At 43.3% G+C, this 18115-nt stretch overlaps 1 protein-coding gene across 1 annotated transcript in view; it reads left to right on the top strand.

The window, feature by feature from the left end:
- The window catches only part of SFXN3 (sideroflexin 3), a 29509-nt gene that overhangs the window by 2015 nt on the left and 9379 nt on the right, over positions 1 to 18115 (top strand). The window contains exons 2-7 of the mRNA XM_075841050.1: positions 7026 to 7192; positions 8321 to 8491; positions 11561 to 11659; positions 13035 to 13110; positions 14384 to 14469; positions 15831 to 15958. Coding sequence (XP_075697165.1) covers positions 7029 to 7192; positions 8321 to 8491; positions 11561 to 11659; positions 13035 to 13110; positions 14384 to 14469; positions 15831 to 15958 — 724 coding nt within the window. The 5' untranslated portion in view covers positions 7026 to 7028. The remainder of the gene's footprint in view (positions 1 to 7025; positions 7193 to 8320; positions 8492 to 11560; positions 11660 to 13034; positions 13111 to 14383; positions 14470 to 15830; positions 15959 to 18115) is intronic.

Genomic DNA, 18115 nt, shown 5'->3' with positions numbered 1-18115 from the left:
ATAATGGTAAACTAGGTAACGCTTCTATATGCGAGCCAGGAAGCTAGCCGCACTCCTTTAGTTATCATGATACTGACTATAGAGTGATCGCCTGGACAGCAGCGAGGACTAACTAACCGGCTTTAACGCAATACCGATCATTATTCTTCACCTGTAACATACTTTATTAGTGTCCAATTTATGTCATAGGAAAAAGAGGACCTGTAGGGAGGGAAAGAGTTAATGAAGAATTCGTCCCAGTAAATTTACTTTAGTTGGAGGATAACTTTTGAAAACGGAAAGTTTGAGTGTAAAGTATCTGGGCATTGTCCCAAAAGGCTGGGATTGGCACAAGAGTTCTGGAAAAAATGATGAATTTGGCTGTCTGGCTGAGACATTCAGCTTTGGGTAGCACATGTGTGTTCTTAGAAGGCCGGGAAATACTATAGGTGGTGCAGAGATCGCAATCGCACCTAGGCCCTGGTCTCTAACGAAATCAGCGGGTTTGGAAAACTTACATTTTATGTATATGGTCACCTTTAGGCACCTCTGCCACATAAAATATCATTAGTATCATAAATGTCATGTGGTACTGCGCTCGATTACAGATTTTACATTGGGGCTTTTAATCTTATGCCTCTTTTTAAAGGGTAACTTTTCTGAGACTGTGTCAATTCTTCGACTAGACTCTCTCATGGATAATTGATAAACAGTGGCCTAAATATGTTCAGTCCAATCCTAAGTAACCAAAAATGACTTGGTAAAAACTCCCGGATGTTTTTATTCATACACACTTCCCGAACTTTCAGACCCTCCACACATTTTATGATGATAACATATGGGCTAACTCATTCACAAGTTAGCAGTCAGGGGGGACTGTGGAGGAAGAACGCAAGGGTTGGAGGGAGCTGTAAAGTCCCGCTGTGTGCAGGAGGGGAAATTTCGTGCTTAGTCTTTGTCAGTTAGCACAGAGAGTGCCCCAATATACCAATATATAGTGCCAAATAGTGCCACATACATAGTGTAATGGAAGTAAGGTTCTCCAATAAATAGTGCTGAACAGATAGTGCCCGAAGTAAATAGTGCCCGAAGTAAATAGCGCCATGCAGAAAGTTCAGTGTAGTCCTCACATTGCCAGGCGCCATATTGCTATAGATTTGAAAATAATCTGTCTTATAGGTTAAAAAAGGCCCCAACCAAGGTAACTGGGTGGGATTTACCAGACAATGGGTTCTACTTTAATTTTGATAACCAGATTGTGAGAACTGGTCTGATTCCACCCCTGGTCCTTGTGCAGTAAGGTGGCGGAGGGCCTGTAGGCCCCTAGGCTTCGAGGCCCAGTCACAACTGTGACCTATGGGGGTCCTATAACTATTTGAAACCTAATAGCTGCTTGAACTTCACAGCCAGGGCCGCCATCAGGGGGGTATTAGGGGTAGTGGTGTGAGGGGCCCGGCCAAACCTAATTGAAAGGGGGGCCCGGCAACTGCCTCGACATTCTTTTGGTAGGAAAAAACGGGCCCCTGCAATGGGGCCCGTTTTTTTCACCAAAAGAATGTCGTGAGCTGCTGCTGCTGCTGCTGCGGCTGCGGGCCCCCTCCCCTCGTCATGGGGGGCCGTCAAACCGTCCGCCCGCGCGCGCGCACCCGATCGCGCGCACAATGAAACTCCCGCGCGTGCGCACTCGCGAGTGCGCATCCACGAACGCCCGCACTGGAGACCGCCCGCGCGCGCACCCGCGATCGACCGCGCGCGCACCCGCGACCGGCCGCCCGCGCACCCGCGAACGAAGCGCGCGCAGCCGCGGACCCACATGGACAAAACTTACCTGGAGCCTGGCTGGAGGTGAAGGACTGGACGTCTGGACCGAAGACCTCCCCTGGAAGACATCGCCGGAAGAGGACTGGAGTGGGAGCAGCTCTTCTGACAGTGAGTAAATTATCTCAAAGTGTTGTTTATGTATGGCCCTGTTCACACAGTATTTTGCAGGCAAAAATAAATCTGCCTCAAAATTCCTTAAAGAATTTTGAGGCAGATTTTGACCTGCCCACACTATCTTGCCGCGTTTTTTTGCTGCGTTTTTTGCCCGCGGCGATTGAGGACAGCAGACAAAAAACGCAGCGAAAAATGCATTTTCTGCCTCCCATTGATTTAGACGGGAGGTCAGAGGCAGAACCGCGGCAAGAGAGGACGTGCTGCTTTTTCTTTTTTCCGCGACTGGCTCCCATTGATTTCAGATTAAATCAATGGGAGGCGGGTTTGGAAGTAGTTTGGTGCTGATTCTGACGCAGTGTCCGAGTCAATATCAAGGCCCAAAAACTCTGTGAACTGGGCCTTATTGTTAGGGCTTATTCAGACGAACGTGTAATACGTCCGTGCAACGCGCGTGATTTTCACGCGCCTCGCACGGACCTATGTTACTCTATGGTGCCGTGCGGACTGTCAGTGATTTTCACGCAGCGCGAGTCCGTGTGTCCGCTGCGTAAAACTCACGACATGTCCTATATTGGTGCATTGTTCGCGCATCACGCACCCATTGAAGTCAATGGGTGCGTGAAAATCACGCCCAGCACTTCCGCAGCAGTATAAACTATGAATGAAATTAGAAAAGCACCACGTGCTACAAACATACAAACAGAGTGTCATAATGATGGCGGCTGCGCGAAAATCACGCAGCCGCGCATCATACGCTGCTGCCACACGGAGCGGTTATGGAACTTTTGCATGCGCAAAACGCCACGTTTTTTGCGCGTGCAAAAAGCACAAGCTCGTGTAAATCCGGCCTTAGGGTAGGAACACACTAGGCATGAACGCTGCGGATTTTATGCAACATATTTTATTGTGGATAATCCGCAGCGTATCACAGTCGCAGCAGAGTGGATGAGATTAGAACAAATCTCATCCACACGCTGCAAAAAAAATGGACCTGCCGTGTGACTTTGGCTTTTTAAGCCGCAGCGAGTCAATTTATTCTGTGGGATCGCTGCTCCTCTGTTGCGGAAATGCTGCGGTTCTGCCGCAAAAATCACACATGAGAAGAAAAAAAAGGTACTTTTTTAAATTGATAAAGTTTAGACTTGCCCCGGCCGTAGTCCTGGTGACGCGATCCTCTATTCTTAGCGCAGCCCCGCCTCCTGTCATGACGTTTCATCCCATGTGACTGATGCAGCGGTCACATGGTCTACAGCGTCATCCCAGGAGGCGGGGCTAAGTTCAGAAGAGAGAGATGCGTCACTAGGACTCACCATTCCGGCTGGTTTTCGGACGGAATTAATAGCGCAGTCGACTGCGCTAATGGTGATGGAAACGGAAGCTGTGCTATCACTTTCACTTTCCGTTGCGGGGTTCACCCGACAGAAACCTCAGACGGAACCCCGGAGCGGAAGCGAACGGTGATGTGAACAGGCCCTAACACAAAAGTTTTGTATTTTTTTAAGCTGGTTCACAAAAAAAAATAATTCCAAATTCTACTGGACCAACTGCCTATTTAGAGAGCGGCAGCAGCTCCAGGAGCGACATCATAAGGGACACACTAGGCGGATATGCTGAGTAAAATGACACAGCTTATCCCGGGAGCCACAGGGAATTCCGCCAGCAAAACCGCACCAAATAGTGGCGCAGGTTTCGTGAGGCGTGTCCGCTGCGGGAATCCTGCAGGGAAAAAAAAGTTTAGACTTACCCCGGCCGTAGTTTAAGTGACGCATCTCTCTCTTCTGAACGTAGCCCCGCCTCCTGGGATGTCGCTGTAGACCATGTGACCGCTGCAGCAGTCACATGGGATGAAACGTCATGACAGGAGGCGGGGCTGCGCTAAGAATAGAGGATCGCGTCACCAGGACTACGGCCGGGGCAAGTCTAAACTTTTTTATAAATTTAAAAAAGTGCCTTTTTTTTTTTTTCTCATTTGTGATTTTTCGGCAGAACCGCAGCATTTCCGCAACAGAGGAGCGGCGATTCCACAGAATACATTGACATGCGACTTAAAAAGCCAAAAAGTCACACTGCAGGTCCATTATTTTTGCAGCGTGTGGATGAGATTTGTTCAAACCTCTGTAATACGCTGCGGATTTTACACAATAAAATGTGTTGCATAAAATCCGCAGCGTTCATGCCTAGTGTGTTCCTACCCTAAGGCCGGATTTACACAAGCGTGTGCTTTTTGCGCGCGCAAAAACGTGGCGTTTTGCGCTTGCAAAAGGTCCATAACAGCTCCGTGTGTCAGCAGCGTATGATGCGTGGTTGCGTGATTTTCGCGCAGCCGCCATCATTATGACACTCTGTTTGTTTGTAGCTCGTGGTGCATTTCTGTTTTCATTCATAGTTTATACGGCTGCGGAAGCGCTGGGCGTGATTTTCACGCACCCATTGACTTCAATGGGTGCGTGATGCGCGAACAATGCACAAATATCGGACATGTCGTGAGTTTTACGCAGCGGACTTGCGCTGCGTGAAAATCACTGACAGTCTGCACGGCACCATAGAGTAACATAGGTCCGTGCGAGGCGCGTGAAAATCACACACGTTTCACGGACGTATTACACGTTCGTCTGAATAAGCCCTAACAATAAGGCCCAGTTCACAGAGTTTTTGGGCCTTGATATTGACTCGGACACTGCGTCAGAATCAGCACCAAAAAACTTCCAAAACCGCCTCCCATTGATTTAATCTGAAATCAATGGGAGCCAGTCGCGGAAAAAAGAAAAAGCAGCACGTCCTTTCTTGCCGCGGTTCTGCCTCTGACCTCCCATCGAAATCAATGGGAGGCAGAAAATGCATTTTTCGCTGCGTTTTCTGTCTGCTGTCCTCAATCGCCGCGGGCAAAAAACGCGGCAAGATAGTGTGGGCAGGTCAAAATCTGCCTCAAAATTCGGTGCGCGGTTCCAGCCGGTCGCCGGTGCGCATGCGCGGGAGTTTGCGGGTGCGCGTGATCGGTCGCACAGGCGGCGGTGTTTGACGGCCCCCATGCTACCCAGGGCCGCCATCAGGGGGGTATTAGGGGTACTGATGTGAGAGGCCCGGCCAAACCTAATTGAAAGGGGGGCCCGCAGCTCATGACATTCTTTTGGTGAAAAAAACGGGCCCCATTGCAGGGGCCTGTTTTTTTTCTACCAAAGGCAAGTCGCGGCAGTTTGCCGGGCCCCCCTTTCAATTAGGTTTGGCCGGGCCTCTCGCATCAGTACCCATAATACCCCCCCTGATGGCGGCCCTGGGTACCATGATATAGTACTGGACGGAGTACCGTTAACAGGCGGTGCCACGGTAGGGGGGCCCAGAAAATGTAGCTGTAGGGGGCCCTGAAATTCCTGATGGCGGCCCTGTTCACAGCTTCAGCGTTTCCATGGAGTTGGCACATACCACCATCACTAGCTACTGGTTGGTCTCACAAGTCAATGAGCTGAAGTGAGAAACGTGGCACAGAGGCTTGTCAGTACTCACATCAAGGCTTTCACTTTTTCTTAGGCCCAGTTCGCACAGTGCATTTTTTTTTAGCCAATACCGTATTTATTCCAAAAACAGAGAGGTATACATCTTTCCTTTATACTGTTTCTCTGTTTAGTTTCCATTCCTCGTTCGAAGTAAAAAGATGCATCAAAAATTGCACAAAAGCTGCTGTGTGTGTGAACAAGATCTTATGCCATGTTTGCCATATTTATGCAAAATATATTTATTTGGAGAACCTCTTTGAGAAATTTTCGACAATAACTATAAAAAGCAGGTGTCACTCCTGTCATAAACATCCCATTAACTGAGAGATCGATCCAAATATACTGCAGAGCAGACCAAACATCCCCTGGTGGCCATACAGTAGAATTGCATCTTTTCTGTATACGTTATTCTGAATTTTATTAGGGAATTGTCATTTAAGCATTTCCATCTATACGGCTGGAAAGGACAACAAAGCCCAGCGGAGTCAGCTTTATGTTTAGCTTTGTTCAGAGAAATATTACTTTCTGAGCCAACTTCCATTTCTTGTTAGACAGAATAGGATTCATTTTGCAATACATTTCACGAACTGAGGATTATTTTGTTGATAAAAAACTATATAATTTATCTCTTTGCTGACCTGAAAATTATTTTTTTCCATTTAAAGTATGACATAGTTCTTTACAAGTAATAACTAGGGTCAAATAGTGAGAAGATTATCCCCTTTCACATCAGTGCTGAGACACAGTTGTTGACATTCATGATTCATCAGCGTTAGTATGTATATAGTTTACTTTGTATAGTTCATAGAGATTTGGGTGTTTTAGTTTAACCCCTAATGACAAATGTAGTTTGTACATTTAGCTCCCAGGGTTCATGTGGACTGTCATGTAGGCATTGTGAACTTAAAGTAGGATAGTCTTCTCCATGTGTATTCCGCAAACTAAGCGTAGAAAGCACAGAGTGGGAAAAGCAGGGAAGAGTCTGGATATACAGTTTGGGTGACCAGGTGACTAAAAGCAGTTCTCTATATTCTCCAAAATAGCTTACTAAGGCTACACTCATACTTGCATGTATTGGCACCGTATTCTGTTCATATGGAGTAGATGCAGAATACGGAGCTAATATTATTATTTGGAGGTGTTCACATCTCCAATATTTTGCATGGCCTATTTCCATGGGTACTGCATATTCCTCAATCTGCTGTATGCTCCATCATGTGTAATGCACCACTTTCAGTGCTTCTAGAGGGTTGTAAGGGGCTTTATTCCGCACCAGAATGAAACACTACTGACTGCAATAGAGTTCTGTATTGCGTGCCTCATTACAGACCGAAACGCGTGAAAGAGACTTTAGTTGCAGATTTCAGTAGGAAAAGAAGCTCTGGAGTGCAGTCTGCTCCTTTAACAAGTCAAATACTGAGCAGACTAAGGAAAGGGCCTGTTTCATGAGCAAATGTACATGTTATTACTTAGAAAGAGATGCTGTACCTACTGAATAAGATATAAAATGTTAAATTGTGGAGGTAACTAAACAATATTGAAAACTGTAATTTGCTGGACAAGTGATGAGATTGTAACAATTCAGACTATGTTTTACCAGTCTTTTTTGTATTTTTGCAGACAATGTCTGAAGATCTTCCTTTCAACATTAACATCAAGGAACCTCGATGGGATCCAACCACGTTCGAAGGGAGAGCCAGACATTTCTTTATGGTGACAGATCCTCGCAATATTCTGCTTGGACCCAAAGTACTTGATGAAGCTAAAAACATTATAGAAAATTACAGGTATCATGAACCTAATGGTGAAATTCCAGTGCCTTTCTTTATGGCAATACTGAATACTGCTATGGCTGTAAAGTTAAATTTAAGGGTTTTAAATGTTATAAAATCTAGAACAAGTTTTATTTTCTGACATGACATGACGCTTTCCACAAGATATAGCATGCGTTTCCAAGCTAAATAATGTCTGTAGTTTTTTCTTTTTAAGAGGTTGTCAAAAAAATAAAACTACAGTCCACATGCCCTGATAGGGCACTTGGGAGAACCCACTCAGGACCTCTCGTCTCTTGGTTAGAGCACAGATCCAATGAGAAAGATCTGCTGCCACTATGGTACACCCGGCCTGGCCATTAATTACATGGAAGCCCATTCATTCAAATGAACACCATGTAATGCTAATTTTTCCCTGCAGCAGTAGCTGGCGTATCCCTGGTAATAAAAGTTGGGGGCTTCAGGAGCCGATGGCTATGTGGGTTCCATTAAGAAAGGGGTTGTCTTGTTGAGACTAGCCCTATAAAGGGTAATCTTTAGTATCGCAGTGTATTGTTTTTCTATTATTATTTTTACGCTACATGTAGATGGCGTTGTGTTGGAGGGTCTCTACTATTAACATGAAAAAATATTTCACATAAGTTCATTTTTGCATTTTGCTCTATTTGTGTCGCTCAAGTGACATCAAACAGCTTAAAATGGAGAAGATAAGATAAAATATTGGATCCTTTGTTCTAGCGCAACTGGATAAAGCAAACTTTGTTTTTCAAACAGATTAAGACTGATCCAAGAGATATTGATCTAGGAAGATTTATTTGTATAAATTAAAACAACGCGTTTCGGGGGCCGGACCAGCCTCTTCATCAGGTTAAAATACCAGGTATTTGTATTTTACCTGATGAAGAGGCCAGTCCTAGCACAACTGAATGAGGTGAGCGTTTTTTCACCACTTTTTCATCCAAACTCATTGCATTTTATACATGTTTTTTCTTGGTCATCCACATATCAAACAGAATAAAGGTTAATGTGGTAAATAATGTTAAAAACAGATGTGAGGGATGTGCAGCTTCTATTTCCTGAATAGTCAAATGCTACATTTTGTTTTTTATTTTTCTAATTTATTAAACTTATTATAAATCACAGAAATGGAGTTCGAACACCAGGACTTACTGAAGACCAACTATGGAAAGCGAAATACATCTACGATTCTGCTTTCCACCCAGATACAGGAGAGAAGATGGTCTTGATAGGACGGATGTCGGCACAGGTGCCCATGAACATGACAATCACAGGCTGCATGCTGACATTTTACAGGCATGTCTCTATCCATCAAAACAGTTACAATGTATTGTCATTTTCATGTGAGAAAGTAGCCTTCTTTTGAAATGAACAAAAATATAAAATTTTTAATCATAGAATTAGATAAGAAATCATTAAACGTTCCATATAGTGGTCTGAATATAAGTTCCCCAAGATATGTTAAAGAACAATAACTTAGATTGGAATAGATTCAATGAATGTTGTGTTATTCAGGACAGAAGTCATAGTATGTGAATGAGAGTATTATAATACATCATATGATAACGTTTGGCTGAGAAAGAAAATCAAATACCCAGCGGTAGCATGCTTAGAAGTTTGTTGTTGGTAGGCATCTACATATGCTTTCTTTAAAACAAAACACAAAACAGAATTAGGCAATATGAAAAATAAAAAAACTGTAAGGCCCTATTCGCACGACAGGGATTCCCGGCCATGTGGCGGCTGTTCTTTGAACGGCCGTCACATGGCCGCAGTAGGAACAATAGACCCCAAATGGGGCTATTCACACGGCCGATTTTTTTGATGGCCTGGTAACCGGGCTGTCAAAAAATGGGACATGCTCTATTTTCAGCCGTTCTCCCGGCCGCCCGGCTCCCATAGAAGTCTATGGGGCCGTGTAAAGAACGGCTGTCACTCGGATGTGATCCGAGTGACGATCGTGCTTTCTGCTGCTCGTTCGCTCTCTTCTCCTCCTCACAGTGCTGTGAGGAGGAGATCTTTTTACTCCCTTCAGGAGCGGAATCCTAATCCCCGGCCACAGTGTTGCCGAAGCTGTGGCCGGGAATTCCGCTGCAGGAGGACAGTGAATGGACAGTGAAGTCAGGGACTTCTCCTGGAGCGGTCCCCTAATCCTGAAGCGGAATCCCCGGCCACAATGGCCGGTGATTCCGATCTAGGAGAAGTTACTGACGTCACTGTCCATATATGGATAGTGATGTCAGGGACATGAAACGCAATCCCCGGCCATAGCAACCGACGCTGTGGCCGGTGATTCCGCTCCCTTAGAAGTCCCTGACTTCACTGTCCATATGTGGACAGTGACGTTAGGGACTTCTGAAGCGGAATCCCCGGCCACAGACGTCCCTGACACAGCTGTGGCCGGGTATTCTGCTTCAGGAACAGGGGACTGCTCCAGGAGACGTCCATGATGTCACTGTCCATATATGGACATCCTGGAGCGGTCCTCTGCAGTGGCTCTATCTACAGCAAGGGGGGTGCCATCTTTGGGGGGGGCAGGTATCTACGGGGGTGCTATGTACAAGGGGGCTGTGTGTTTCCTTAGAGGGAGGCTGTGTGGCACTACATAGAGGGGACCTGTGGGCACTACCTACAGGGGGGCTGTGGCAGTATCTACAGGAGGCTTTGTGTCATTATCTGCAGAGGGTGGTGTGTGGCAATATCTACAGGGGGCTGTGTGTCATTCTTTACAGAGGGCAGTGTGTGGCATTATCTACAGGGGCTGTGTGGCATTATCTACAGTGGGCAGTGTGTGGCAAAAAAAACAGACAAATTAAATTCATCTGTTTTTAAAATGGACAGGGAAAAAAACTGATGCAAAACAGGTCAAAATCGGTCATTAAAACAGAAACACGGCCCGGAACAGAAACGGAACGGATGCAAATCGCCCAAGAAAAATGGACCAAAACGTCCGACACTCAGACCCTGTCGCGTGATAGTCTTGAGAAATCTTAGGCAGGAAGTAACTTGTGAGTCATTGACTTTGCGTTCAGTTTTCTATACATGGTACAGCTCATACACAGAAGACTCTTTGGCATGTAGTGAAATATTTGAGCTTCATGTAGCATGTTTAACATTCTTTCTATATAGTGCTGGATATAAATATGGACAATGTTTCCAGTATAAAATCCTATAAAGCAATCAAAGAATAGTTATTTTAGTCAGTATATAATATTACATGTGCCGAGTACTTGTGGTGGCTTTTCTTTTTTTTTTTTTTTTTTACATAAAAAGGATTGTTAGGAGACATAAGATGGGTGCTCTATGATGAACTATTGGAGACCAAGCACCCCATACAATGCTCTGGCAGGGGTGCCCTCTCCAGTCTGTGTTTGACCCTGCCCATGCTCCTATTTTGTCTGTGACTATAAGGCCCCAATGCACACGACCGTAAAAATTATCCGTAATTGCGGACCGTAATACGGTCTGCAATTACGGACCCATTCAGTTATATTGGCCGCAGACACCTTTCCGTATCGCTACGGATGGGTGTCTGTGCTCTAGAAATGGTTAGAAAATGATGGAACATGTCTGTTCTTTTGCATTTTACGGGCCGTGCTCCCATGCTTTGTATGGGAGCACGGCCCGAAAATGCGGACAGCCGTGGGCGGCCGGCCGCGCTTGCAATTGCGGGCCATGATTATGGGCACGGCCGTGTGCATGTGGCCTAAACTGAGTGATCACTGAGACAGGAAGTGATGTCATTTAATTAACAGATGCAGACAGGAGGACATAGTTTGGAATAGAATTGTGCATCACAAAGGAGAATAACTGCAATCATGTTACATGGCCAGTTCTATTCGTTAAATAAGTCACATGTTGTAATTTTGTCACAGAATTTAGGCTTTAAAGAGACACTCCAGCAAAAATTTTTTATTGCGGCCCCCATTTGTAAAGTAGACCGGTAAAAAGGTAAAGCAGGTCATCCTCTTTCCGGGCGCTTTGTTGAAGAAATATCCCGGCTGCAATTATGTCACGTGACCGGCCCATTCCTACAGCGTCTGCTGTGTGCACTGGAAGTCTCTTTCACTATGCATTCCTATAAACTTCTTAATCTGAGTCTCACAGAAATGCATAGTGAAAGAGACTTCCGGTCCACACAGCAGACGCTGTAGGAATCAGCCGGTCACAGTACAGTCACGTGTCATAATTACGGCCAGGATAGCTCGGCAACAAAGCGCTCGGTAAGAGGATGGCCTGCCCTACCTTTTACCGGGTGTACTTTACAAACGGGGGCCACAATACAAAAAATTGCTGGAGTGTCTCTATAATCACATAACAAAATTTTGTACAAAATTCACTATTCTTTTCGCATCTTGCCTACAGAACAACTCCTGCGGTTATATTTTGGCAATGGATCAATCAGTCCTTTAACGCCATTGTTAACTACACCAATAGAAGTGGAGATGCGCCTATCAGCAACAGGTAAAACACATTTTTATAAAATCAGCTGCACGGCATGACTGCTTGCTTTATAAAACAATGGAACCCTAAATGGGTACAATAGTTGTCTAAGATGTGAAAAATAACTACAATTTTTTCTCCAGAAGCAGCGCCACTCTCATCTGTGGGCTGTATCTGGTATTGCATCTCAGCTTCATTTACTAATACTTGACAACCCCTTTAAGGCTCTATTCACATTATATTCCCCGAATACATTTGGCATATACGTTCGAAGACATATTCAGATATATTCCTATACACCTGCCATTGATCAAGATCAGTTTCTTGAGCTTCCATTGCAAACGGACAATTCTATAAACTGTGTAACCAGCTAAGGGCCTATTCACACCTGCGTCAGTTTTTACGTTGTTCTCCTCCGTCAGAGCAGCAGAACAATGAAAATACCGGAAGCGCCTGTTCCATTGTATGACTGACACCATTGGCGCCCCACGAAACCCTCTGACTTTAATGGGTTTCCATCAGGGCGTCTGTGGTTTTACCAGAAATAATAGCACAGCATGCTGCACTCTTGTTTCTGGTGTTTTCAGCCGGATCTGTGGTGTAGGCCCCTAAGGTAGCCTCCAACATAGATGTGAGCAGACCCTAAGCTACACATAGGCACCAAGTGTAAGGAGGCCCAATGCATGTATATTTTCAAGGGGTTATTACCCTGCCAACACCAGTGCTGGGTTAATACCCCTGATGTAAATACGCAATATTTCTACCAATTAGAAAGTAGCTTTCTGGTGATAGTCCGTCCTACTGGTTGTGGAGAAAAGAGATGCTGTCAAATGACAGCTGCTTCATAAGAAGTTTAATTTGATCATCCTAGGCTTCTGCTTTCAGGTTTCCAGAGGAGGAGTTCAGAATGAAAATGTAGGTTAGAAACCACTGGATACAATCCTCTGGGGCAAGGAATCAGTGGATAACTGGGGAAAGGAGTCTCAACATTGTTCTTGCGATAGACAAATGTTCATCAGTGTAATGGAAGTGGTTACTATCAGATAAATATAATGCAAAGATATTTCTATAAATGTTACTTTAGGACCACGTATGGATTTGTCAAATGTGCACTACACTATGCAAATGTTACAAAATAATGAAATTCAACACATATTTTGGTGTCATGTTTTTGTATTGAATATTATCATGGTAATTCAGCTTGATAATTTGGCAACCTGAAACAATGCAATAGTTTACCAAGTAATTGAACAAGGACAAATCGTCATCTCTGCTCCTTCCCAAAAAGAAATAAATATATATTTATCATTGATTCAGAACAGTCCGAGGAACTTCTACAAATGTATTTTATGTACATATTTCTAACATTCACTTATGTCCAATCGCTATATTGCAGGCAGCTGGGCACAGCCTACGTTAGTGCAACTACAGGAGCTGTGGTCACCGCTCTAGGACTCAAGTCAATGACCAAGGTAAAGATGTAGCAGGAATTCTTGCGGAGATACTCATTTTACAATGAAAAAGCCCTGCAGTGATATTCCATTGTGCCCCAGCCCACTCATAGTACAATAATATTCCTATGTGGTAAAAAGTCTGGGCTTCCAAGGAATATGGGCCTAGTCAGAATTGTGACCAGTAGATTTACCATAGCTGCACCACTGAAGGGCAAGGGGTGGTAGAACTGTTAGCAGTATGTTACAAATGCTGCGCTACATGTACACTACATAAAGGATGCTGTAAAAATGGGTGGATTTATCCATAAAACAATGCAATAAATTTCACTATCGATGGGTGAGGTACTGTAGGTGTTAAAACGTGACCTAAACTTTAATGCTTTCATGTATTCCTTGTTATAGGGAATAGTTACCTCCAAATTGAAAATTACGGCTATTCTCAAGATTACATTGACTCAAGCCACAAATGTTGCTTAGATGGTTAAGGACTAGGGAAAACATTGGATTGGCACAAAACAGTGCATTTTACCTCGCCCATTACTTTTTCTTATAATATATCAAGAACTGGGTAGTAACCAGCATCAATATGCCCATAAAGTCCACCCATATGCGATGGTTTTATATCATTGAGTATTTAATAAAGCTATTTTTGGTAGACCGTGGGATTTAAAGAAGGCAATTGTTCATAGTCAACAGAACAAGGGTCCAAGTCTAAGATCCTACCAAGACACATAGGCCCAATTTTGTCATGTGACCTGAATATCGAGAAGCGGAAGGCTTATCATGCCATGAAAAAATTGTAAATGAAAAATGTGTGCAATAATTTACAACTTTTTGCCGTTTTACTCTCCCTCCTTTTAAAAAAAGTGCGTGGAGTTCTTTGTAAGGGGGCAGGGCCACCCGCAGCCCAACACATTTACTATAATTTACGCCAGAAATTGACGTAAATAATAGAGAAAATCTACGCCATCTCCTGCACTCTTTACATTAGGACTGGCGTATGAAATGCCAGTCTTAAGAAATTCTCCCCAATGAGTGTTATAGCAGGTAGTAACATTGGAGGAGGGCCTGACTGAAATTATTACAGGATACTGCAAGCTATCTCCACCCAAAGTTGGAACTTAGAAACAGAACTACACTTGGGACATTGGTTGGGTCTCAATTTTTTTAAAATATTATATGTGGATTCAAATTAAATAATTGTAATATTTGGATCTTATAAACTTGCAATGTGCTTCCACTTTGCATTCACTAACTGTTCTCTCTCGCTGTGTATTCCTATGTATTGCAGCATCTTCCCTCACTAATTGGGCGCTTTGTGCCCTTTGCGGCTGTAGCTGCCGCCAACTGCATCAACATCCCCCTCATGAGACAAAGGTAATGGTGCTTCTTGACAGTGAGCCAGTATTTCTCAGCATCATGGACTTGGTAGTGATAGGTTTATGATAAGCTTGCATTATTTTACTCACTAAAATCTACTGGAAATTGTACTTAAATTATAATATATTCTTTCAAGAAAATAAGTTATGACTTATGAAATATCCTTTATTGTCTAAGTTGGTCTTGGTGATCTCAGAAGCTGATGCATGAAATGAATATTTGTCAAAAACTATTGTTATTGAAGCTGTCCATTGAGGTAGTTTGTAAAAAATATTTTTGGGTGAACTTAATTGTGTAGGGCTGTCGATGGGCAACACAGTCTGATATTTTGTTTTCTTGTTCGGCATCATTGTCCATGGACTGGCAGACTAACGCTAATGTCTATAGTTGGTTTAGGGCTAGCCCTTACTTCCCTGGATTTTGGCTAACATAAAAAAATCGATATATGCGTATACATCTAGGGGCATAACAAGCACTCCAGGGGGCCCCATAGCAAAGCTTGGAATGAGGCCTTTTTCTATCAGGACATGAATGGTTTATGATTATTTTGATCTCCACTCTGTCCCTTATGTCTTTTTCTCCTTTCCGTGGCCTCCCAGTGAGCTGCATTCATTTTTCTACTCTCACCTTCCATCTTCAAATGATTACTTATTGCACCCCACATCTTAGTGGAGATTTGCCCCCCTAAATGTTGGGCCCCATGGTAGTTATGCCCATGGATTAATCTAAACCTGATTACAATAAGTGTGTACTACAGCAGAACATCATTTGAATGTACTTTGTATAAGGAACCAGGTACAAGAGTAGACTACTACTAGACTACTACTTCATCATTCTCCCTCATATTTAAATTAGATTGGACTTTTATTTTGATGGTTTATCTTTAGGATACATTATCAATATCAGATCGGCGGGAGGGGGGGGGTCCGACTCCCAGCATCCCCACCGATCAGCTGACTGAAGGGGCTGCAGCAAGGAACAGTGCGGCCTCTTCATTGTTTACCAGGAACAGCACCATATGCTTCCGTACCGGCTGTGCCTGGGATTGCAGCTCAGTCCCATTCACTTGAATGGGATCTAGCTGCAGAGACCTGCAATACCTGGCACAGCCGCTACAGAAACGTATGGCGCTGTGCCTGGTAAACTATGAAGAGGCTGTGGCGTTTGTCGTCGTGGCCTCTTCAGTCAACTGATCGGTGGAAGTGTCGGGAGATGGACCCCTACCGATCTAATTTTGATGACCTATCTTAAGGATAGACCATTAGTATAAAATTCCCGAAGAACCTTTTTAATGTTTCTATTGCTTAATATTTTTAGAATTTCTCTAATAATCTTACTATACCTGATGAATTATACAGAGAACTGAAGTTTGGAATCCCCATTACAGATGAAAATGGAAATAGACTGGGAGAGTCTACAAAAGCTGCTCGACAAGCCATTGCCCAGGTGGTGGTATCTCGTATTGGCATGGCAGCGCCTGCTATGGGTGTGTATTGTAAGATTTAAATTTCTTACCATGGAAGAGCCTTACCTTATTTACTCTTGTCCTTCTGAGGTATTTTTTGCTGCTTGTAATCGATAAGCTATTTGGTGTACTTTCCAGAAGATTTTCTGCTTTTGTTTGAGTTCACTTACAACAGTGTTTGGTATTTCATGGGGTAAATGATATTTAACTGTAAGCAGTGGAACCTTTATATCTTTGCATAGTAATTTCTATTAAATGAAAAGTAGTAATCTACTGGAAAGGTCATGTAATACCAAGTGACATGCTGGCATTTTTTGCACAAATCACTTTAAACATGACTTAATCATTTCTAATGTAAGTCTTTGAAAGTGAACTTTTTTTTAAATAAAAATATGTATTCGTGTGTTGTGTGCAACTTCAAAATAGTTTTTATAAAAAATTATTTTTACTTTTTGAGATATAGCTGCTTTGTATTCTCTATACAGAGTAGCTGTATCTTTTGCTAAGACCTGAATCCGTCAGATCCACAGGAAGTGTTCAGTGTCAGCGAATCCTGCGTGTCTCTGATACGCAGGATCCACCTGTAATCTATCACATCTAAGTTATGAACTCAGATGTGATGGATAACAGGTGGATCCTGCATGTCAGAGAGAAGCAGGACCCGCTTGCACTGAACCAGGCAGTCCCACGGACCTCACGGGTATAGGATTCAGCGAACCATACAGCTCCTCTGCATAGAGAATACAAAGCAGCTGTATCTCAAAAAAAAAATTTAAAATAAAAACGAATTTGAGAGTTGCACAATAGACACATACTGACATTTTTATTAAAAAAAACAAACAAGGTTTACATAGCCTTTAACGTTTTGCAATGGCAAAGACAAAAAAAAGTCAAAAACTTGTTTTTATAGTGGAAATAGGGTCAAAATGATTTTAAAGAAACACTTTGGGCAAAACTGATACACTGTGTTATGTCTAGTGCAGGGCCTGTTGGGGGCAGTGCACTACTAAGGGATTAAAAAAAACAGCAAAGTGTGTCATACACCTCCCCCTCGGCCCTACACTAAGCATTACATCATAAAAAGATCATATTGGTAGACTCTACAAGCTGACCAACCATGATTTAACCCTTTATTACAAAGGTATTTTAAACCTTAATGACCAAGCAATTTTATAAGTTTTTCCATCGTCACATTCAAAGAGCTATAACTTTTTAATTTTTCCATCAACATACAGTTAGGTCCAGAATTATTTGGACAGTGACAAGTTTTGGCATTTTAGCTGTTTACCAAAACATATTGAATATACAGTTATATAATCAATATGGGCTTAAAGTGCAGACGGTCAGCTTTAATTTGTGGGTAATCATATCCTAATTTGAGGAAGGGTTTAGGAATTACAGCTCTTTAATATGTAGCTGCCTCTTTTTCAAGGGCCCAAAAGTAATTGGACAATTATCTCCAAAGCAATTTACTGGGCTGCATGGGCTATTCCCTCATGAATCCATCATCAATTAAGCAGGTAAAGGGTCTGAAGTTGATTCCAGGTGGGGCATTTGCATTTGGAAGCTGTTGCTATGAACCCACAACATGAGGTGAAAGAAGCTCTCAATGCAAGTGAAACAGACCATCGTTAGGCAAAAAAAAAATTAAGACATCCACCAGAGAGAGAGCACAAATGTTAGGATTGGCCAAATCAACAGTTTAGTACATTCTTGGAAAAAAAAGAGGGCACTGGTGATCTCGTGAACTCCAAAAGGCCTGGGCGTCCACGAAAGACAACAGTGGTGGATGATCGCAGAATCCTTTCCATGGTGAAGAAAAACCCCTTCACAACATCTATCCAAATGAAGAACACTCTCCTGGAAGTAGGTGTATCAGTATCTAAGTCTACCATAAAGAGAACTTCATGAGAGCAAACACAGAGGGTTCACCACAAGGTGCAAACCATTAACCAGCCTCAAAAATAGAAAGGCCAGATTAGACTTTGCCAAACAACATCTAAAGAAGCCATCCCAGTTCTGGAACAGCATTCTTTGGACAGATGAAACTAAGTTAAACCTGTACCAGAATGATGGGAGGAAGAAAGTCTGGAGAAGGCTTGAAATGGCTCATGATCCAAAGCACACCTCATCCTCTCTAAAACATGGTGGAGGCAATGTGATGGCATGGGCATGCAT

The sequence above is a fragment of the Rhinoderma darwinii genome, chromosome 11, assembly GCF_050947455.1.
Source record: "Rhinoderma darwinii isolate aRhiDar2 chromosome 11, aRhiDar2.hap1, whole genome shotgun sequence".
Taxonomy (NCBI): domain Eukaryota; kingdom Metazoa; phylum Chordata; class Amphibia; order Anura; family Rhinodermatidae; genus Rhinoderma; species Rhinoderma darwinii.
Note: the sequence above shows the minus strand (reverse complement) of the source record. Positions and strands in the feature narration are given on the sequence as shown.